A 23,810-nucleotide genomic window follows, 5' to 3' on the forward strand; every position below is an offset into this window, starting at 1 on the left:
CACATGGTAATTTTTCGAAACACTCTTCAACAATAACATTTATTTCCTAGACAATAAATTTATTGCATTCATCAATGAAAACTAGTTAAAATTAATAATATAATACATGCAGGCTGCCTTTTAGCAAGCCAAAGCTAAAAAACTACATACTTTATCCTCCAGACTGCAGAGTCAAGTTTCTTTTCTGACTAAGATCCCTGTCATCGTTTCATAATTATTGTTTAACTGAATTAGTTAAACAATCTTTAACATAAAAATTACTTTACATATCTTTTGTCTATTTAATTTATAAGGAAAAACAGTAGATCAATTTATAATTGTTGCCTATAGCTGGGTCTAAAGACTCCATTTTATTTTTAAAGCTCAAAAGCCTCAAATCCGCCCAGTGACGTCATAATTCTAAGAACCAATGGAAAGCGCCGCGGTTTTTGAACTGTCGCGGAATGATATATCATCAAAATAACACAGGTTCGTTGAGAAATGGAATACTTCCCCCGAAGCGGCTTATTATGAACATCTGGTATTAGACATTTGTCCACTTTCAGATTTAACTGTAAAAAGGAAACTACTATTCGTATGGCCTTACTTCTTTTTTTTGATGTCCATTTAGTAATGACTTCTTCAGCTGAACTATTTCCAGCGGATTCAGATTCTGAAACATGTCTGAAAGAAATAACTTAGATTAAATTATGAAATATTTTATTAATTTCATTTATTATTAAATTATTTAGATACGTGGCTCAGTGAAGATAGAAACAAAAGCTTACATACATAATACAGTAAAAAGTTCAAGTTTATATTAAATAGTATAAATTATAATATTAAGTAACGTATATAACCAACAGGATAAAATTAAAAATTGGGCTGAAGTTAACTACAGCGGCCTCATTGATTTTTATTTTTATTTTGCTTGCGCCTGATAGACCTTGTCAAGTAGATGGCGAGGGTATTTTTTATTTTGGTCGCAAATTATGATTTAATTTTTTAATTTAATAAAAAAATTGCACATTTTTGGGCATTTTCACGTTCTTGTTGTAATTATTTTCGTTGTGTGTTCGCTGACACCACAGTTTAGGTTGCCGACACCACGTGTTTTTCAGTCCTAAAAATTTCCGTTAGTTTATAAAATAAATGAAAAGTTTTGTTAATTTTGGGAAATTTATAGGTGTTTTGTATTTTTTGGCCGAAAACGCTTATTTCATTTTTTAATTTAATTTAAAATTTTGCACTTTTTTTGGCCTTTCCACGTTCTTTGTTGTTATTATTTAGATAACTTAAAATTATATACATGATGCTTAAGGTCGCGTTATAGATGGCCCATAGCTTTTTTTAGTATGGGGTTGGGGAGGCGCGAGTGCGCGGCGTCGTCAGGCGCCAATACAGGGAATTTTAAAGTTTTGTAAATTCTTCGAATTTAGTAACGTCTTTTACGTGTTTTGGATGTAATTATCTACACCGCGGCTTGTTACTAACCGTTTGTTTCGTTTTTCACTGTTTCAGTTAGTGTTACTTTTACACGTTTTAGTTTTGAGTCCGTGTTAATATTCACTCTGTGTTTGTTTTACACATCTTAGGCCATTTTTTACGACCTTCACTAATTAAGATCCCTACTAGCCAATATTAAACGGTAGCACTGGTGGCTGCCAGAAATATATTTGAAGTGGCGTAGCAGGATTTCAGTTCAACGAAACAATGTGATGATGTATTGAAATCATTTGGTTCATAAAACCATACCTTTTGGGAGCATGAATTCCTATGCCTCCTCCCCTGATCTATTGATAAATCGAGTGGCATAGCCAGAAATCCTTCAAGGGAGGTTTCAAACTACATAATATACCTGAGAGGGAACGGGAAGGGGGTTAAATTTTAGTACTGCCATAGCTACACCCAAGGGGGGATTTTGACACAGAAACCCTCCCCTTGTCTACGCCACTGGAAAAATCATACCTTAATATAAATAAAAAATTTTGTATACACACTTTTTACTACTTTTACTTGTACTAGGCTTGGGATTTTCAATATTAACTTCATCTTCGCTACTTCCTGTTGCTGAAGGGTCAGTACGGTCATCAATAAACGAGCCTATAGATGAGCCATCATCATTTAGTTCTTCTTTTAAAGCCTGAAAAATGTTAAAATCAAAATTAAGTTAAATTTAAGTTAATAGTGAATAGAGAAATAGAAATAAGTCAATTTATGAAAGTTAGAACAAGAACCCATGGCACTTTAAGGAATAACTCAAATTAAATCATGAAGCTTGTTTTTATCATTAACTTGGTTCATTAAAGCTTACAGGTTTTCATATTTTAACTAGCTAAGAAAATTACTTGTGATTCTTAGACAAATACCTGTACTTTGCCCTCTAACTCCTTCATGTACAACAACGGAAAATATATTACAATTTGAATTTGATTGGAATTTACGTAACAAATCTATTGATAACCATAAATTAACGTATTTTTGTATTTTTTCTGGGCAATAGAAATAATTTTCAAAACTCTATAATGAGTTGTGCTTCAAGTCATTAAAACGAAGCCCCATGAGACTACATAATCCAATTTTAAATTCATGGTAGAAATTAAGAAATAATGAAATAATATCATAGCATATCAAGAGAAAATAGGGGAGAGTGTAGCTTTTTGCCGAACGCGTGCGTCGCCTTGTTTGAGGGGCAAAAAAATCATCAAGAAGAGTTGTCAGCCCCCCCCCTCCCGCAGAATTAGCCTCTTCACATTTTCATGAGTATCTCGTTTTTTTGTTACCATGCGCTCAAAAATAGTTAGTTTCTAATTTTAATTTGAAATTGAGTTAATGATTGTTTCATATGATATATTTATGTTATATTATACTTATAAATAAAAGGCCTGTTAAGAGTAAATTTTTATTTTCAATTCCGAAATTTAGATCAAAGGGATATTTCGTCACATGTCTGCTAAGCTTTGTAGTAGTCTGCCTGCCAGTAGTTATACGGTTTATGTCAAGTCAAAACGGCAACACGAGGAGTCATTAAACCCAGTCATTTTGATATATGATTTTGAGTTAGACGAAAGTGGAAGTTACAGAAAACCAGAGATAAACATTGCAGCGTATGGAGCTTAAAACTCCCACCATCCGTTGTAATCGAAGTGATCCTACCAGATGTCACCGCTGCCGCCAAAGCACATAATTTTTTATTAGTATATTTTTTATATTGGTTTTCCTTAATATAAAAGGGACATTTTTTGAGTTTTTAAACGTAGAAGAGAAGCGTGGATATTGAAAGCGAAAACTATAATTATCAGAAGCGCGAGGACATGGATATTTGGTGAGAAAAGGACTTAATTGAAATTAATTTATTATAATGCTTTATTTGATTTGTTTATTGAAGAATTTATTAAATAAGAAATAAATTGTTTAATATATTTATTGGTAAAATTGATTCTTCCACCTACGCTATCAAAGGCTTAGATTAGTGTTCAGTCACACACGTTGATTAACTGAGGGTTAATCTCGAATATAGCTGGTGGAAGTTCACTGTCTCTGTATATTACGTTGTGGTATCACAGGGAAGGGGCTCCCCATCCATTATAACGTATCCCAGATTACCTCAGTCAGCACTATATTCCCGAGAAGAATGACGTTGGGGTCCCATGATTTACATGCGTCTTTATTGGTTCTCGCTCACAGGGGGGGGGGGGGGGAGTTTGAATAGATTGAGCGGGCCCTCAAACAAGGTAGCAAGCGAAGGGAAAGGTGATTTTGGTTTTAAGAGCTACACTCTCCCCTATTTTCTCTTGGCATATGTAACATAATCAGACATAAGTATGCCATACATGTATTTTCTTTAATGAAACCTTTTGATAGAAATTAGTCAGTAACGTAGAATTTAAATGTGACATCGCTCGTTACTGGCTTCAGTAAATTAAACTAAGGCTCTTGCCTCCTGATCAATAGCACAAGGAATAAAATAATTTTACAATCCACTAATTGTTCTGTGTGAAACAATGCCTCATTATAATGTTACACAGAGACATACTTATGAGTCATTATGTTACATACACTCATACATAATGATAAAATGAATATATAATTTAAAATGCCTTGTTAAATCCCTGTATAATTTATGGTAACCAGGTCTGGGGCACCACTTGGTAATATAATTTAAACAGGTTACAAATATTTCAGGGAAGAGAAATACGAAATATTTTTTATGTAAACTGGTCAGCAGCTCACACTAAGCCATTGTTTTCTAAATGTTCTTTAGTAAATATAAATTAAATGGTACACTACTTCTACATGAAATTTATACATACTAATATAAATGGACCCAAAGAATACAAATTATTTGATAAAGTAACCAAGGTCCATCCCAGAGGTACCGTATAATTATTAAGTTAACCTTTTTGTAGAACCACAACTAAACTAAATTTCTTATTATGGAGTTAGAAAGTATAACATGATATACAAAAATTTTATCAGCTGTGTGTCGAAGTGTAGTTTTACAAGAAAACTAAAGGAAGCAATATTAGACCAAACAATAGGTCAAAAATAAACTTTATCTGTGTTATTTATTAAATGCAACTTATTTCTGATTGTCTAATTTATTTTTTCTATTTCTATAAAATGATTTTATTGATTGTTTTTGGTTTAAATGGGGCCTATAAGTCTCAAGATGACTTGGCCTCTCCACTCTACTTAACTTTATACATCAAAATAAAAAAAATAAAATAAAATTGATTTAAAAAAATAAGTTGATTGATTTGATATCCCTATCTTAGTTTAGTTTTTATATACCTTTTGATCTGCTCTTTTTTGTTGCATTTTCATAAGTAGAGGATGCGTCCAAATAAGTCTCAAGATCGCAAAATCTTTGAATAGTTGTGTTCCATTTGCAATTACTGTGCCATTGTTTTTATTCATAGCATAGTTGCTCAAATAATGAGAGTACAACGCTATTTGCTTTTCTGTCAATTTTATGCTCAATACATATTCATGTTTTGGTGGTAGGAATTTGCTGACATGACCATAATCACATCTCTATAAAAAAAATAACTTTAGACTTAAAACTTTCAGTTAATCAAAAGTTAATTAATAGTGGCATTTCTCTCAAAATTTATTCATCAACTTCTCAGAGGCCTTATAGTTGATACTTTTCAGATCTATGTATCTTAATTACAAAAAAATTAATACTTGATTGAGGTAAAAAAAAAGGTAGGGGATCAACATCACTATTCCAAGCGCAGGTAATAGCAAGGGTTAGGGGGGGACTTTGCAATTTATTACACTTTAATTTTTAATATGGTTTACTGTTGCTCATATTCCTTCACATTGCCTAGTGCCTCTCCTAGTTTCAGTTTCTTTAAATCTCCTTGAGGAAATAATACTTTACCGAATCATGTATTTTAATAGCCTATCATGTTGCATTTTCAATACACCCAAATGCCCCATCAGTCAATGGTCTAGCACCAAAAACAAATTTAAATTTCGCAGCCAATATTAAACTACCCTATCATGTTGCACCCCAATGGACCACTAAATGATATGATTCTTTTGGAGCACTTTAGGATTAAGCTTGTGTCAACATAGCTTTAGCTTAAATTTATTTATTATTATTAAGGATAATATATAACTGTTACGAACTTATTATTTTTGTGTGCATATAGTCCCAAAGTCTAAGGAATTTATTATGTTTTTAAAAAGTATAACATTGACAATAATTACATACCTGAACACAGCCTTCTAATAATTTGTGCAAAATATGGACTCGTTTTTTCATAACTTTCACATCTTGAGGTGTTGAATCGGCACACTGTCCATTATTTATTGGATTCACAAAACGATTTTTAAACTCCTTTTCTGTTCCTACAAGATGAGGCTTAACAAAATGAACCATGGTGTGATCTATAAGTCATATATTAAAAACATGCATTGACATAATTAGTTAAATTTCATATTGCCTCGCTAAGCAAAATAAATCATTAATGATGTTATGTTGAAGTTAGGCCTTATATTTATGGCAAACTTTGAAATGACAAAAACTGTGGTTTTATAGGGAATAAATAGTTGTACATCGCAAAAAAACCTTCTTAGCGGGTATAAGATTTTAAAGTCGACATTGCTCTTTGTACATATTGAAGTAAACAGTAATGGCTAGCTAACATACTGTCAAGAAAGTTATGAGATAAAAATATAGGAAATACATGAATATATAAGCATATTGATATCCATATAAGCATATTGATATCCATATAAGCATATTGATATCCATATAAGCATATTGATATCCATATAAGCATATTGATATACATATAAGCATATTTATATCCACATAAGCCATCTATTAACATACAAACGAAAATTTTTCTACAAAAAAATAAATGGTACTTGCATTCTTTTAAATTATTCTGCAGTGGGGTTCCAGTAAGAACAATTCTTCTTCCAGTGCGTATTTTAGACATAGCTTTAGCTATTGCAGATGAGGCATTCTTCAATATATGCCCTTCATCACATATAACAATATCGGGACCTATAATTATAAGATAAATTTTAACTAATTTTAATAACTTTTAATGTCTACTAAAAACATCGCTACGATACCTGGATCCACAAGACAACTCAAATATCTTTCTTTGACTTTTTTGGGAATACGAGCACGTGATTTTTCTTGCGTCAAATTTCTAAACGTTTCATAGCTTAAGATAAGTGCACCACCTTTTCTCTGCCATTTTTCCAACAGATCAGCTCTATCGTAATGTGATTTAGCATTTGTCATTTCATACACCTATATAAACAAATTTTAAAATTAGATTTCTAATAGTTTTATTTGCAGCTTCCAGTTTCTGACTGAAACATTTAAAATGACCAAAAAAAGGACATCAATTATCTTTTTCCCAGCACATACTAGGGTTGATGACTTTTTCCTATTTATTCAACGTTTTATGCCTCTTTAATGGATTGGTGATTTGAATTAAATTTAATTACTATTTAACAAGCAAATTTAAATTAGGTTCACTCGATATTGACAATGCTAGACGGCCTACTTTTGTAAATTTTCATAAATTAATTGAAGTATAATAGGGATTTAAATCAATGATTTTTTTTAAATCAGACAACCCTCGCACATACCGGATCGACAAATCAAAGAGAAAATACATAAAATAATACATACTAGCAGTCAATGGGAGGGTCAGTGTTTCAAAGCCAACAAAAATTAATATATACTCATTTAAACTTCTGCTTGACCCACACAGTTGTGACGCAACTCAAATTTTAAAATTAACCATTAATCAGCATACTATTTGAATAAGATTTTGGTTTGGGGCACAGAAAACCAATGTCCAAGGTATTCATTTATAACAAGAAAAAATGTTGTGAGTACACATTTATTATTATTAAAACCAAAATAAAACCAATAGATAAGTAAATAAGTTTTTCTTAAAAGGTATTCCAATAAAGAAGCATTTTATTATTATTATAATCAGTTCTGTACCAATTGACATGCATGGAGGAAATGATAAGAAGGGACTACTATATGATTATCAAATTGTAATGATATATCAGAGGGTAGTTTACTTTTCATTCATCCTCCCTAAGGAACGGTTGCATTATTTCTTTGCCATCCCCTAACATATCTATATCTCAATAATTTTTTGGTTAAAAAGGAACACCTAACGTTTAATTATGTGGACTAACTTAGTCAGTCTTAACTTTTGTAAGAGTATCTTAAAGCTAAATCACATACGAGTTTTATTTTCTACACAACTATTCAGTTTCAAATCAGAAAAACAAACTAATTTCTCTAAAATACTCACATTTATTTTCAAATCCTTTGGTTTGAGCCAAATTTTGAATTCATTTGCCCAATTAAGAATGGTATTGTAAGGGCAAACAATCATGGCTCTTTTGATATATTTGTTGATGTGATCATTCTTTAAAAGTGTAACGAGGAAAGCAATACATTGTAATGTTTTGCCTAAACCCATACAATGGGCTAGTACACAACCAGCTCCTTTTTTATCCTTCAGTTGTTCTAACGATTCTATGACACATTCCCACATGAATTTTACACCTTAAAAGTGAAGAAAAAGGTGAATTATAAAGTACTCAGATGAGTGTTATGATTTTAAAACAATTTAATTTGTATTACTCAAAATGCTCTTTTTAAAAATCAACCAAAACTACACCCCTAAAAATGAAACTTATCTTTCTACTTCATTACAAAGTGTGTACAAAAATATACTTGTTTTGTGAAATTTTTAAGAATGAGTTCGTGTCTGTTTAAAACTTTTAGCATTATACAGGCAATAAATCTTTAATATTCCCTCTCATTGATTTCAGCAACATAAACACAGTGTACTGAACTTACCATTGACCTGGTGAGGCTTAAGTCGCTCTAAAACTTCTTCTGGAACTTCAACTAGCTCCTCCTTACTTTCTTTATGTACTTGCAGCACTAATTTTCTTGTCACAAGATCGCCATTCTCTGTAGTCCCCTCAGTTATCACATTATACTAAAAAGAGCATAAAACAATCTAATATCACTAGCACTTCCGTGACAAAATCCCTTTTGAAATTACAGTTTTTAGGTTTATATTTTTTTCCTAATAATAATAATAGAAGCTTTATTGAAAGGATCATCTTTTAAGTGAAAACCTATTTACAAAAGAGTCCATTGCGCGATTTAACTTAGATAAATTAAAAAACGGAGAAGGAAAAACACACAATCAAGCATATTGAGCATTATTGTACAAAATTAGTTTTATAAAACTGAAATATTTCTTTTTTAAAGGCATTTAAGGTCACAATAGATTTATAAGAATTGGGGAGGCTGTTCCACAAAGAAGCACACTTAATTTTGACACTGTGTTTGGAGTGTTTATAGAGATTAATAGTAACACTCTTAAAGTATCTGATTAAAATTTAACACTACACTAATGTTACACACAAGATTTCTAGCTTTAAAGAATACTATAAGCAATGTACTTACATATTTTTGGCGATCAAGAACTCGTTTTCTTCGCTCTTTTTCAGCTAAGGCCGCCTTTTTTGTAGTTTTGTCTAAGTTTTCCTCTCCCACAATTTTCCTAATCTTCTTTCTTCCTTTACCGCTAGGTGTATTTGGAGTACAACCATCACTATCTACCTGAAATTCAAAATACCGTTACTATAATACTAGCAGAAAAAAATTAAACCCTTAAAATCAAAACAATGGTTTCCAGTAAAAACTTGCAGAGAATAATATTAACCTCTTTAATGTCACTGTCAGAATCAGATGAATTAGAAAGCTGCTTAATTCTCTTCCTTTTTTTCGCTTGTGGCTTTCTCTTTTTAGTATTTTCTTGCGCCAATGAAGCAATTGAAGAAGCCGAACTTGACTCCGAAGCAGAATCAGAATTATCAGAAAGTAGTATGACTTTCCTTTTGGTACTAATACATATTAATATTACATCAAATTCTGGTCAAGTCAGAAATTTGTAATACATCTCTTACAAGAGAAAGTATCCATTTATGTCATAAAAATGAAACATGCATCTTTGCAGGCTTAATACAGTTGTCAATGGGTGTAATTTTCCCATCAAACTGCAGAAGAATCAGGACCAAAAATTTAGAGTGTATTACTATCCATGATGATGAAAAAGTAAAAAATACACCTCCTAAGGATTTTTATTATTTATAAATCATTTTCCCTTGGGAATGGTTTTATAAAATTGTTCTATGACATTACGTATTACACAACTTTTCCCTTGGTAACATTTTGAAAAACAAGAAAGATACATGTTTTAAGTGAATAGCAGATGGATCCTTCTCTCAAGCAAGATATATTATAAACTCTTACAACTTAATACAAACCTTTTCTTATTATTCTTAGCAACACCAGAACTCTTATTGGAGTTTGATTTAGCACTAGCAACACTTCCCGTATTACTGGAGTCATCAAGATTCAAATTTAGAAGTTTATCATATTTTGGTCGTTTTTTCTTTACAACAAAGTCCTCATCAGAACTATTATCCTTACTGGATTTGACTTCTTTTTCATCACCTGATTCATTTTCAGCACTTTTAGAATCAGGGCTGTCACTATTTTTATCATGCTTTATTGATTTGGAAGCTTTCTTTTGAGATTTATCCTTCACACTTTTTCCTGAGTCTAATGATGACACTGATCCTATTAAAATTTGAAAGAAAAAGATATTTAAGTTATGCTGAATATATAACATTTGTCTTGTGAGGGTGGGTACATTTAACAAGAAATTTAAGTCCAACATATTCTGAAATACTAACCCTTTTTATTATACTGACATTTTGAATATTTTAAGGACGCTTCATCTTGAATTCTTGATCAAAATACCTAGGAAACAATCTACCAAATCTACAAAAACTCAGTCCTTCATACTTTTGGTTTTATAACCCATTAAGTTGGTGAGATTGCCATAAATCTTATATTTATCGTACAAAATCTTGTCAACTTGATGTGCACGATTCACTACCTTAGAGCAAGAGTCAAGCAAGTCTGAAAACCCCTATTTGAGAAAAACCAGTTTTAAATTCGAAATCTAGCATAATAATACCCTTACCAAAAAATAAGTTGGTTTTTAGTTGGTATTCACATTTAAGTTGATATTAAGTTGGTTTTAAGTGGTCAGCATATTTCAGTAAACTAGTTAAGTTGGTGGGAAAATGCCTTTTTCTTTAAGTTGGTATTTAGTTGGTTTTTAGTGGTCAGAAAATTACATATTTTTTAAGTTGGCTTTAAGTGGTCTTTATTAAGTAACATTTTAAGTAAGATTTAAGTTGGCTTTAAGTGGTCTTTATTAAGTAACATTTTAAGTAAGTTTTAAGTTGGCTTTAAGTGGTCTTTATTAAGTAACATTTTAAGTAAGTTTTTAGAAGGTTTTAAGTTGGTGTTAAGTTGTTTTTAAGTAGGTTTTTAGTTGGTATTTGTCTCAAATACAAACTTAAAACCAACTTAAATATTTCTTGGACCACTTATTTTTTGGTAAGGGTAATGATAATCTAATAATGAAAAATAGAGTGAAAATATATATTGAACATTTTGTTAGAGTCACTTTAATTTAAAAACACCCAAGGATTCTTATTTTGAATTTCTTTCAATAGTCACGTATCTCGACTTACTTGACTTTTGCTCTCAGGTAGCGTATAGCTATGAGATTTTTTCAATAATTCTAAATGTAAGAAGTTTTGCTTGGTATTTGGTTACCCTTACCAAAAATAAAGTTGGATTTCAGTTGGTATTTAGTTTGTATACACATTATTAGTTGATATTGAGTTGGTATTAAGTAGGCTCAAGTTTCAGCATATTTCAAGTTACTATTAAAGGGGTAATAAGTTGTTATTCAGTTGGTAGGAAAATACTGCTTTTGCTAAGTTTATAATTAGTTGGTTTTTAGTAGTCAGGAAATTACATAATATTTTTAAGTTGCTTTTAAGTAGTTAAATGTAAATGTTGATTCTGGTTTAGTTGGAAATAAGTTGATTAATAAAGAGGATTTAAGTTATTTTTAAGCAGGCATTTGTCCCAAATACAAACTGAAAACCAAGTTGAAATACAAGTTGTCCTAAGTGGTTTTTAGCCAACTTATTTTTTGGTAAGGGTAAGATCTAAACAATAACAGGATGGATAAAGAACTTTCTTAGAAATTTCATGTAATTTCTTGTACACATTCAACTGTCATATCCAGGAGAAAGTGACAAAGGCAAAGTTCATAGTACCCTTCCCCTTATCTCTCAATTTCATATATGTTGTAAAAGCTGAAAGTTTGTAGCAACAATTAAACAATTTAATGCTTATAAAAATAGTTTCCTTGTAAATTAATAAAATAAAATATCTGACCGAGGAGGAGTGTAGTATGAAAACAACTTTCAGGTTCTACTTTGCTACTAAAAATTAATATTGATTAATAAATTACCATCAGAATTTTCACTATCATTTAACAAGCACTTCTTGGTGATAGAATTCAACGTTTCAGGTACATTCAAATCATCATCAAAGAACTAAAAAAGAGGAAAAAGAGATTACTATAAAAATCATAACAACTTAGGTACATAAGTATAAAAAAACTTAAAAAGTTTAAAAAAATCGAAGGACGGAATTACTGTTCCATTTTCAGTCAAGTGCCTTGTACAGAGTAATAGAATTTGATCTACAGTGTTCATTTTTAAACTTTGCATTTTTAGCATTTGCAAACAAAAAACACTAAAATATTAACTTCAATCAATATATTTCATAAACTTTAAGAAAAATTGCTCATTGAATAAGCCACTATTTATGTATTTGGAAGTGCTAAAATTCTTATCCGGCTGCAATTGATTTTATTTCTACTCCCTCAGAGGGAAGATAATTGGACCATACAAAGTATTATCTCAAATAGTTATCTACTACACACAGAAACTACAAGTGAAACTTCAAATTCCATAGAGTAAAACTTCAAAAGATAAGAATTATTCATGAAAGTAATAATTTAATAATATCTGCCAGTTGAAAACAATTAAACTGACATTTTTCAAGACTTAATAACAATTTCAAACTTAAGACATATTATGAAAATATAAAAATCTTACTTTTAACTCATTTTTGTTTGTAATAGAAGCACCGTGATCGGAGCTTTCATTATCAGAATCTGAGGATTCCAAGATTTTACTAATACTGGAGTTTGCAACAGGTTTTCTCTTTGGTGAAACTTTCACTACAAACAACAATTGTTTCCATGATTATTGAAATACACCTCATCCTACATCAAACAAACATGAGTGCCATGTTCAAAGCTTAATTACAAAAAGTAATTATCTTAAATCAATCAAAATAAAACAACATAATTGAGAAAAGGGAGCCATATAAGGACCTAATTCATGATTATGATTTTAGGCTGGCCATGACATGTGATTATTTACATGGAAATAAGTGTGGTGTTTTGCCTTGAAATCTGTGACATGGTGGCAGTTTCAAGGAGGTCCTTATAGGTACAGTATATGCGAATGACCAAGCACCGAATGCAAATGGTTCGATTGAACTTTCACTTGAACTTGAAACAAACACTTGAAATGGGCATAACAATACCACCAGGTGCAATTCCTCACTCCCAACAAAAATAAATTATTAATTAATTTACACATTAAAAATGAATTGACTTAAATCAAATTGATTTTAAGGACCAGCACGGCGCTATTCCAAATATCACCTTATTTGCATTTTAAAAGTTAATAAAGTTATTATAAATAACCCATTTAACTAGCAAATACATATAAACACTCCAAAATAGTTATTTCAGTTTAAATGTCAATTTTTTTTCTAAAAATGGACCACCATGTTCTTTAGAAAAGCCTCAACTATACCTCTCCTACATGTAGAGCAATGGAAGAAGATAGATAATACTGCTAATTCAGCTTGGCGCCGGATGGTAGTTGTTTGTTAAAATTTCATTTGTCACTATCTCCATAAATCCAAAGGTCTTTCAGGCAAACATAAAACTGATCCTTTAAGTCACTAATACAATCTGATTAGATTAGTTGAAGTTGTTAAATTTTTAATCAAAATTAATAATAAACAGGTTAAACCTGTACTAGAAAGCACATAGGGGAAACGTGTAAGTATACAGGTAGCTTGACTGTAGACTAGTATTTACTCTTATGCAATTTCTAGAATGGGCTTAGCCCATTTAATAATTAAACACTATTTTAAATTATCATTAACAAAATCACTTTGTAATTATAAATCTAAAATTAGAATTATCCCCTACCAAGCATGCAATTTTCAAAATAGCTAGTGCACCTTATTGCACAGTAGTGCACCACCAAAAATATTTTATGCACCATCGGGGCAAGTCGGGAAATTCAAAAATCAAAGTGGGGGCTAAGTTAACGACAACCCCCGATATTCGATACTGATAATAATAACATGCCTAATCGATTGAACCAATGATACACTAAAGTGCACCACCAAAATATTTTATTGCACCCTCATAAGGTGGGAAATTTTTAAAAAATGTGCCGTAATATTCAATATTGATAAAAACACACCTAAACGATTACACCACCAAAATATTTTATTTCATCCTCATAAAAAAATGGTAAATTTAAAAAACAAAACTGTGCCTTGATATTCGATATTGATAAAAACATGCCTAAGCAATTGCACCAACAATGCACTACCATGCACCACAGATGTTTCTCATTGCACCATACCCCTTTATTAGATATAATTGAATTTGCTCTTTCCAAGCTTTAAAAAAAATTAAATTATTTGCTGGGGGGAGGCTAAGTTAACGACAGCCCCCAACTTTCAATTTCTATAATTAAAACGTGACTAAATGAATGCACCATGGAGATATTTCATTGCACCGCACTCGTTAAGGAAATATAAAGGGTATTAGTTTAACATGTCTAATCAATTGCACCCTTAATGCAATACTATGCATGGCAGTTAGTTTCAATTGCACCACCCTCCTTTTAGAGATATGACGTATTTCCAAATCAAGCGTTCGGGGTGTCCAATATTAAAATAATAACGTGGGGGCTAGGTTAACAACAGCCCCCCCCCCCCACCCCACATCTGATATTGCTAAAATAACTACCCCATTCGATTGCACCCTCAATACACTACTATGTACTGCAGTTAGTTTTCATTTAACGGCACTCCTTTTGGAGGCATGACGTATTTCCATATCAAGTGTTCGGGGCGCTCAATATAAAATATTAAAGTTGGGGCTAGGTTAACGACTGTTGCAGCTAATGATTTTATTTCAAAAATGACTTCCCAACTGTAAGATATAGTCGACATTTTTAGCAGCTTATAAAACAGGCGTAAACGTGAATGTCTACGGTTTTCCTAACGTTGGAAAAGGAAAGTCGTAGACGATAGGGATTACGGTTGTCTTATTAGCTGCTGAAACTGTGTAATAGAAATATGAAGATCAAGCTTAGCTTCGTTGTCGTGCACAACATCAAGTAGCTTAATCTGAAGGTATAGTAAAGTGTAGGGCCAATAATAAAGATGCGTATTCTAGATACACGGGCTGGAAATTGGGGTTTAGGGTGGGGGGAAAATACGCGAATAAACGATATCTAAAGGGATGTTAGTAGTTAATGTTTGCTTTATCATAAATTAACTAGATCTTTTCGATATTAACTGAACTGAATAGTTTTTAACTAAACCGCTAGGCAACACTGTCCAGTTTTTTTCACTCTCAAACCCTCACTCCGCTAATAGCCATAATGTTAATAAGATGTTTAGCATTTTCTTGATCTTTTATTTAATCATAATAAATAGTTTAGTTTTATTAACGCCTTTGCATTTTATTGCTGACTTCAATTAAATTAGCCAACAAGGGAATTAATAGATTAAACGATTTATTAACCAACTGTGCACCCCCCAACACCCGAATAATCGCGATGCGTGTTACGGATAAGAGTACCGAATATTTTATGTTTTATTCTATGGGTCCCTATGAGTTTAAAATTTCAAATGAACAATGGTCCTAAAAAGCCCCGTTTCTGAGTTACAGGCTCTTAGAAATCTTTCTAAAAAAATCGAAATTAACGCAAATGTGAAATCTTTATTCTTCCTTAGCCCCAATTGTTTTCATAAATTTATCGGTTGTGTTTTAGCGATAAAGTGATAAACAGATTGTCAAATATCAAAAGACCATTAAGAGATCATTCAGGAGTATGCACCGCCAATTTTTGAACTTACTAAGTTTAAGCTGGAAAGATTGACTAATTACTAAATCTTTCAAGTTAATGATAACATCACATAAACCGCTGTAGTGAGTGATACGCAAAATTTTTAATTAATACAAAAAAAATATTTATCCCGGCTTCACATATTTAAATAATTGGTTAATTTACATAATTTCACTCTCAGTAATGCTTTAGTAAAGACATCAGCTAAATTGACTTTAGAATATATGAATGACACTCGACAATAACCCGCTAAAACGTTCTAGCGGATAAAATAAATACGCAAATTAAAATGTTTCGTTGTCTCATTATCAACATGGTTCTGAATACATCGTATTGCCGGTTGGTTATCTATTTTGAGGTAAATCATTTTGTTTGCGTCTGACAGACACACATTTGCACATTCTTGTAATATGTGTTTCAGAAATATTATGTTTCATCGTTTCAAACACGGCAGTCAGTTCTGATTCCATAGTTCAGGTCACAGTAATTGTTTGCTTCATTGATCTCCAGACGGTAGGGGTATTTCCACAGATTACGATGTATCCGGTTGTTGATTTAAGAGTTCCCGGATCAGATGCCCATGAAGCGTCACTATAAGCAATGAGCTCCTGGTTAGTCGTATATTTCAGATCTAATTTCTTATCTTTGGTTGTTATAACATAGTTCCAAAGATGAACAAGATGATCCCAGTGGACAGTGGTATGATTGTTGAAAATTGTGCCAATGTGTTTACAGCATACTGTATGTCCTCAGTCACGTTCTTGATACGACTCCCCGATTACAAAGGTTCATAACATCTGCGGAATGGGATGGTTGAAGAAACCTGTAGCATTTTCTGAATGTATCTACATTGGGACATTGTCATTCCAGATTCAGTTCTATATATATCAATACCCAGGAATGTTCTCACTGTGCCTATGTCTTTGATAGCGAAGGTCGATTCTAGTCTCTTTATTACTTCCTTCATGATCAACTTATTTAGTATGAGAATGTCATCAACATACACTAATAAGATACAGTACCAAAGCAGTCTATAGACTTTGGCATGACGTCAAATTTGTGAACCCTAAGGACTTTAGTTCTTTGTCCAAGGTGTAAAACCAACAGCGAACAGCTTGATGTAGCCCATATATACTCTTGTGAAGTTGCCAAACATTGTGTATTGCGTTTATATCCATCTGGGATTTCCATATACCAAGCCCGGGGATAGTCGGTCAGATCGGGGCAAACTCAAATTGGGGGCCAAGGTGGAAAAATTTGGCATTAATGGGAAATGAGGTCAACACGATTGCATAGCCGGTGGGGCCAACTACTAGCCAGTCCGGCCCCGCCATATACGTAGGGTAATCCAAAGCGAAATATAAATATGCACATTTAATGTAGATGTGCTTCTTGTCCCAGTTTTGAACCACTACGAGGAATAACAAGAAAAGACGAACGAGCGCAAAATTGACGACTGGTGAATAACTTTCTTGATAGTCTATCCATTGACGCTGGGTGAAACCTTTCACTACAAGACGAGCTCTATGACAAATAACTACTCCCTTTTCATTTAGTTTTCAGACATATATCCTATCAATCTGCTTCCTAGAACCTTTTATTAGTCGGTCTTTGTACTGTAGTAAATACGCGTCTTTCCTGGAGTTAGTTTACTTCATTTTTCATAGCTCGGTTCCACTCTTGAGCATCTTCTGAATGGATTGCTTCTTCATATGAGGTTGGATCATCAGGACTAGCGAAACAGAATTCTACATCTTGGAAGATTTCAACCAAAGGTTTTTTCTCTTGTTGAAGATCACAAATACCTGAATACGTATTTGTTTTTGAGAAATCGACTAGGTCGGGATTGATTGGTATTTGATTTTGTTCACAGTATTCCTTCACTTCCCGGAGACTCCGTAAAGCCCTTTTATCACCCTATTTATAATAGATATCATAAGTTCCAGCTGTATTCCCTGATAGTCTCTGACGTGCTCCTCGGGTCCAAACATTTGGGTATTGTGGATCCTTTCAAATAAATTCTGCAACGATTCATCATCCCGTGCCTCTTCAATTTCCTTCGCAATCTCTCTAGGCAATATGTCTCTCTTCATTTTGGTTGTCGGAAGTGAAGTGTTTCTCGATTGTCTTAAGTTTGCCTGGGGTTCCTTTTGAAATACGGTGACAGGTTAGTATTGTGCTCTTGTTTGAGGTGGTAGAGTTATATTTTCCTCTTCGTTTTCAATGGCAAACCTGACTCGATTGTTACTAGTCAACTGTTCTTTCATATAGTTCTCCGCCTCATTGATTTTGACGTGGTCACATTCCATGATTTTATTAGTATCCGGATCCCAAATGCGGCATCCGCAAGTGGTAAAGGCATATCCAACCAAGACCCCTCTCTTTGCTGTATCAGAAAACTTGTTTTGTCGGGTTGCTTTAGGAACAAAATAGTGGGTTAGACTTAAGATCCTCTTCATATGTTTGACAGTGGGTATTCTGTTATATCGAAATTCAAAACGAATTTTGTCTAAATTCTTCTGCAGCAATCAGTTTTTGATATAGTTAAAGGAGTGTAACATCTCAACTCAGAAACATTGAGGCAAATCGCTACCCTTTAGCATGGCTCTAACATCATTCAATGCTGTACGATTATATCTCTCTGCAGTCCCGTTCTGTTCCGGTGTATGGACGTTAGTACGTTGGTGTTGGATGCTTAAAGAATCCAGAAACATCATCTTGTTACTACAATACTCCATGCCATTGGTAATTTGGTTATCTTGGTTTCTATACAAACTTCACAAGGTAGCTGGTTTTGAGTCAGTACCACTGATAAACCTCTTATGGTGACCAAGCCTACGATGCCACATTGTTAGTTGATTTTCTGGTATATCAGTGGTATTTGTTTCCAGCAACCTGTAATCTGGTATGTCTCCCATGAAGGGTTTACCATGCATGCAATATAAATCGTCCAGTGATAACCAGCCTTGTCTATCTGAAAACCACTAATCAGATTTCTTCTCCCATTTGGAGCAAAACCCACATTGCGTAAAGTGAGAATGCGCAATGTGCCATCTACATCATGTGATATTGTAGCTATCACCAATCCCTGTAACAGTGAATGTACCTGAATATGATATCATCATAGGTTTTATCTCTCTGAAATTGCGTAACCATTTTCGATCATTGCATAGATGTGCACCAGCTCCTGAATCCCAAACACATTCGCCATCCTCTCTTGTTTCTTCCATGATGGATACAGTTGCTACATCGAAATTCAGTTGGTTCTTGAAGTGTTTATTTCCTCTCTGACTTCTATGGTTTTACACAATATTTCGATGTGTCCTATAATGCCGCAATTGTAACAAGTTCTTGTTTCTCTTCATCTTGTTTCTAGTGCTTTGGATTCGTTATACCATTTTACAGGCATTTGTGTTGTCATAACCTTGGACGAAGGATCATTCGTAATCTGTCTGCTTCAGCAACTAAAGCCTTCTTAACCTTTTCTGCTATAAGGCCTGCAATTGACCACTGATAGACATTTTGGACAACCCCATTATATTCAGGTGGTAATTCACCTATCATTTGAAATGAATTTTCGGTGTCCGGAACTGTAGCTCCTGCTTCGGACAATGCTGTTGCTGATTCTTGAACTCTGTTAAGGAAGCATTCAATTTTTTCGCCCTCCAGTGGCTTACAAGTAATAAAGGTTCTCCTTAACATAGCAATGAGAGCTCTGGTTGTTGGTTCATACGTCGTTTTGAGAACATCCCAAGCAGTAACCGGATCAGTTGCTAAGCTAATTAAACGTTTGATATCTCTAGACAAGGTCTAATAAATGAAACCTAATGTCTTGGTCCTCTTTTCTTGAAATTTTTCCAATTGAGCTGGATCTGTTGGAACTGTTGTTGCTGAATCTATAAATTTCTCTAGGCCTTTGGTAGCCAAGGCCATCTTCACGTCGACTTTCCAATCGGCATAATTTGTACCATCTAATTTCGGAAATGGAAAAATATCTTCTCCCAGCGAAGCCATCATTTTCCATCGGACATTAGGCTTTTAACCTTTGTTATTATTTTGAGATGTATAGATGGTATAGACAATAGACAAAAACGTAGCTGCCTGTATGAACAATAAATTTTATTGTGAATCATCTAACAACTGGTGTTGGAAATAAGGCGGTGGCGTTGGTCAAAGACCAGTTTATTTTGGACCAGTAAATTATATGGAATCTGGGGGGTTCACTAGTCATAATGAACAGTTTATTTTTAATTAATAGTATAATTCTATCCAGGAAAGAGAAAATGATAAAAGCATTGCACTCTCAGCTTCTCACAGCCAATGACATTGCGGATTTTGACTTATATCCTATAACTTATATATCCTAAATCGAACATATTTCCTGGCATCTGGCAGTAACGAAATTTGACGTTCTTCTGCTACAATCAGTCAGATTCGTTGAGCTAAATGCGAAACATCTAGATCAATCATTAAGAATATGTTTAAGAAACATAAGCATAGAAGACATTGATGCCTATCCTGCAATTTCTTTATGGCTTTTAGAAACCAAAAGAAAGTCAGAAAGGAGTAAAACTGTTTTTATTCAAAGGACTAGAAGATGATGTAAAACTGTAAATACGGATAAGTTTTTATTCGAAGAACAAGAAGATGATTAAATATTTTTTAAAGTTCCTTAAGAAATGTGATAAATATCAAAGCTCTTTGGTTTGTGATAAATAAATATGATTATAGTTCCTAATCACTATTAAAAATTCACTTTCAAAAGTAAAATAAAAGAGGGAGGGAGATAAGTGGGGTGAAAAGAGTAAATTATTTTTAAGTAGGGGGTATTGTGTTTTATAAGCTGCTAAAAATGTTGATTATCTTACAGTTGGTTATAAAAACATGATATTAGACTTGATTGAAATAATTTTTCTAGTTAAGTAAAAAAATAAAAAAGGCGAGAAATGGGAGAGTTGGAGCAGCGTTGCACGACATCCTATAATTAAAGGAATTTTTGATAATTTCAAGGGAGTTTTAAGCGCATACTATATAGAATTTTTTCAATAATTCGTTATTGGCGTACTATACAAACGGTAATTTGGTGGCCAAAGGGCAAATTTCATTTTTTTCAAAGTTTACTTTGCAGCAAGGAACCACATTCGGAATTCCTTCTTTAGAATTTGCGGATAACATGCTCCTACGCATTGTAACCCGGCCACCTGAATTAAAAGGCTTCAAAAGTCGCTTGATGACTTAGGCCTAAGGTGGTGCCTTGGGTATTAGCCTAGCTGATAGACTTTGACGTCATCTTGTCAACAAGTCGAGTTGGCATAAGGTCATGTGACTCAGACTAGGTTATTTTATTGCTCAGGGCTGATTAAGCTGGGTTTTGGGATTCAAATTTAAAGAAATTGTTGAGACAACTTAATGAATCTATTTTTACTAGGCTAAAATTAACATGCAAATAAATATACCAAGTTTTGTTTCAAAATTTAACTTACCAGTAAGTGACCGTCTCTTTGGTCCATTTATTAAAGCTTTTTGGCTTGGAAGTTCTGCTAGTCTGGCAATTTTTTTATCAAGGAGGCTAATATCCTCATCACTGTCATATTCTTCATTTTTAAGATTAAATTTAATTTCGCCTCTCTCAAATTTCGAGATAATTTTAGAGTCCAATCTCCTTATATTTACAACAGCCTGACTCTTTATTTTAACATCTTTTGATAATTGGATAGCCAATGTGTTGTCATCGGCAATAGGGGTTGTTTCTTCAACAAGCATATCTAAGTCAGGAATAACTTCGGACTTTTCATTTGGTTTATTTAACTTTTCTCTTTTTCTTGTTTTTGTCTTAGTATTTTCATCTAATTCGTTATTACATTCATTTTCAGATGGAACACATTCTGGTTTCCTTATTAGCTTGTTTCTCTTAGAACCAGCATCCTTATCCAATTCATCATTACTATCATTTTCAGAAGGCATGTTTAAATTGGAATTTTTCTGCGATTCAACTATATTTGTGTCCGAATCAGTGTCAGTCAGCAAACTTTTAGCAAGTTTTTTTTTAGCAATTTCATTAGCTTTGCACGTTTCTCTTTTAAGTTTACTATTCAGAACTCTCTCTGGGCCATCATTATCTTTTGGGGTATTACCAAGATTTACAGTATCACTACTCTCTTCAAGCTCAAGATTTGACCCCATACCAGAAAATTCTTCTTCAGTATCTTTGGCAGTAAATGAGGCCCCAGGTTTTTCGGCATCAAATGGTGATTCTATATCACCATCTTTCAATGTTGCATTAGATTCAACTTCTTTTTTAGGTATATTTGTAACTGCTTTTGTTTCAAGGGTAGAATTTAATATGTCACTGGAAATTTCACCTTTCGATTTTTCATCATGTTTTACATGACATTCTTCAACATTATTATTGATGTTTGAATTTGAATCTCTCTCTAATATACTCTGACTGTTTTTCTCACTCTCACCAACATGTTCTTTGAGACAATTAATAACCGACTCAATATTGAGAGTATTTGATGCATCACTCTCATTATTATCATCATCAAAGAGGTTTTCGCTGATATTTGAATTTGCAGAGGGAGATTTAACTTCCACTTTTGATGTGGATGCTGCAAATAAACCTTCCCAATTCTTGATAGGAGTTTCATCATCATCAGTGGTTTTTGTATTTTCATTTAGTTTAGAAGAAACCAATAGACTTTCAGAATTTAAATCTAGAGTTCCATTTTTACTAGAGGTATTAGTTAGTTTTTCTGGATTCTTCAATGAATTTTCATCATTCTCAGATACACAGTGTATATCTTTAACAGGTGTTGATGTACTTTCACCATTCCCAGATACTTCACATATTTCTTTACCAGGTGTTGTCACTGTACTCTCACCCTTCTCAGATGCACTATGTATATCTTTCACAGGTGTTGTTGATGTACTCTGACCACTACCTTCAGACCTAGGACTACCAAATTTTCGGCGGTAAGTTAAGGATAATTTCTCCCTCCTTTTTTGTTTCACTATCATCAGGACATCATCCGAACTTTCTTCATTACTCGACTTAGATTTAGGACTCATCTTTTCATTAATTGTGCTCGAATTCTTAATTTCGTCACTAATACTAATACTTTCTCCAAAAACTGTACTAGATATCTGGTCTTCTATCACAGTATTAGAATTATTTTCTTTTTCAATTGGAGTATTCTCAGTTATTCCATTTTCAAGCTCATTTGAGTTACCAATTTCTTTTGCCATAACTTCAGTTTCGGCAAGATCATTGACAATAGATGATTTTGAGGATACATCATTATTGGCGTTATTAACTGTTAAATCCTCCAATAAACTTTGGGATGATTGCTTGATGCTATCCTGTGTCTCATTAGCTACAGTACTATTTAATGTACTTGGCTCACATTTTTTCCTTTCATTATCAATGGCTAATGAATAGATTATATTTTGACAGTCTTCAATATGTTGTTTCAAATATAACTCTAGTTTAACACCACACCTATGCACTCTTCGGGGAACTTCATGATGATTCTTTAATTTCGATTTAAGTTTCATAATTTGACGTTTGTCAGTGTCAAAACTTTGAACTACACGGGAAAAATGCTTTTGTAGCCACAGGTCTGTACTCTCATCATCATTTGTGGAGACAAGTTCACTATCAAATAAACTGTCAGGATCTAAAATACATCCTTTGGAATTTCTTGCTGCTTTGGCATTCTTAACTTTTGGCTTGGTCTTTCGTTCAATATAGTCCATCAAAGCTGAAGCTGCATTTACATGTGGCTGCAAGGGATTTTCATCAGATTTCTTTTGACACATATAACATTTCCATTCATCAGATTCTTTAATTTTTGCTCGCTCTTTTCTACCAAAGTTTTGACTAATACATTTGTTGCAAAAGACATTTTTACCTGTATGTGCAACAAATTAGAGATTAAATATATATTTTCATATTTTTATACATATACATATATACACACGTACAGGGCATTTCAATTTAATTGATTATGGCATTTTCATTAAAAACTATTTACTCTAGAAATTTAAAATTTTTAGTGTGTAGTTATTTATTGGAACTCTTAAATTGTTAGTTCAGAAAACCAGAAAAACTGGTTGTACTTTTAGACAAAAAT

The 23,810-nt window shown here is 32.9% G+C and overlaps 1 protein-coding gene across 4 annotated transcripts in view; it reads right to left on the bottom strand.

The window, feature by feature from the left end:
- LOC149948080 (uncharacterized) overlaps nucleotides 1–23,810 on the bottom strand; it is a 50,371-nt gene that overhangs the window by 19,552 nt on the left and 7,009 nt on the right. For 3 of the 4 annotated variants that reach the window (XM_090172873.1, XM_090172872.1, XM_090172871.1), the window contains 14 exons: nucleotides 21,159–23,588; nucleotides 12,559–12,683; nucleotides 11,907–11,991; nucleotides 9,829–10,144; nucleotides 9,225–9,405; nucleotides 8,966–9,121; nucleotides 8,345–8,489; nucleotides 7,791–8,047; nucleotides 6,577–6,760; nucleotides 6,368–6,505; nucleotides 5,705–5,880; nucleotides 4,774–5,016; nucleotides 1,980–2,122; nucleotides 587–663 (listed from right to left, as the gene is read on the bottom strand). In XM_090172873.1, coding sequence (XP_090028999.1) covers nucleotides 587–663; nucleotides 1,980–2,122; nucleotides 4,774–5,016; nucleotides 5,705–5,880; nucleotides 6,368–6,505; nucleotides 6,577–6,760; nucleotides 7,791–8,047; nucleotides 8,345–8,489; nucleotides 8,966–9,121; nucleotides 9,225–9,405; nucleotides 9,829–10,144; nucleotides 11,907–11,991; nucleotides 12,559–12,683; nucleotides 21,159–23,588 — 4,656 coding nt within the window. The remainder of the gene's footprint in view (nucleotides 1–586; nucleotides 664–1,979; nucleotides 2,123–4,773; nucleotides 5,017–5,704; nucleotides 5,881–6,367; nucleotides 6,506–6,576; nucleotides 6,761–7,790; nucleotides 8,048–8,344; nucleotides 8,490–8,965; nucleotides 9,122–9,224; nucleotides 9,406–9,828; nucleotides 10,145–11,906; nucleotides 11,992–12,558; nucleotides 12,684–21,158; nucleotides 23,589–23,810) is intronic. The other variant, XM_090172874.1, reaches the window with a different exon arrangement.

Source organism: Leiobunum rupestre, chromosome 4 (assembly GCF_980474605.1).
Source record: "Leiobunum rupestre chromosome 4, qqLeiRupe1.1.hap1, whole genome shotgun sequence".
Taxonomy (NCBI): domain Eukaryota; kingdom Metazoa; phylum Arthropoda; class Arachnida; order Opiliones; family Sclerosomatidae; genus Leiobunum; species Leiobunum rupestre.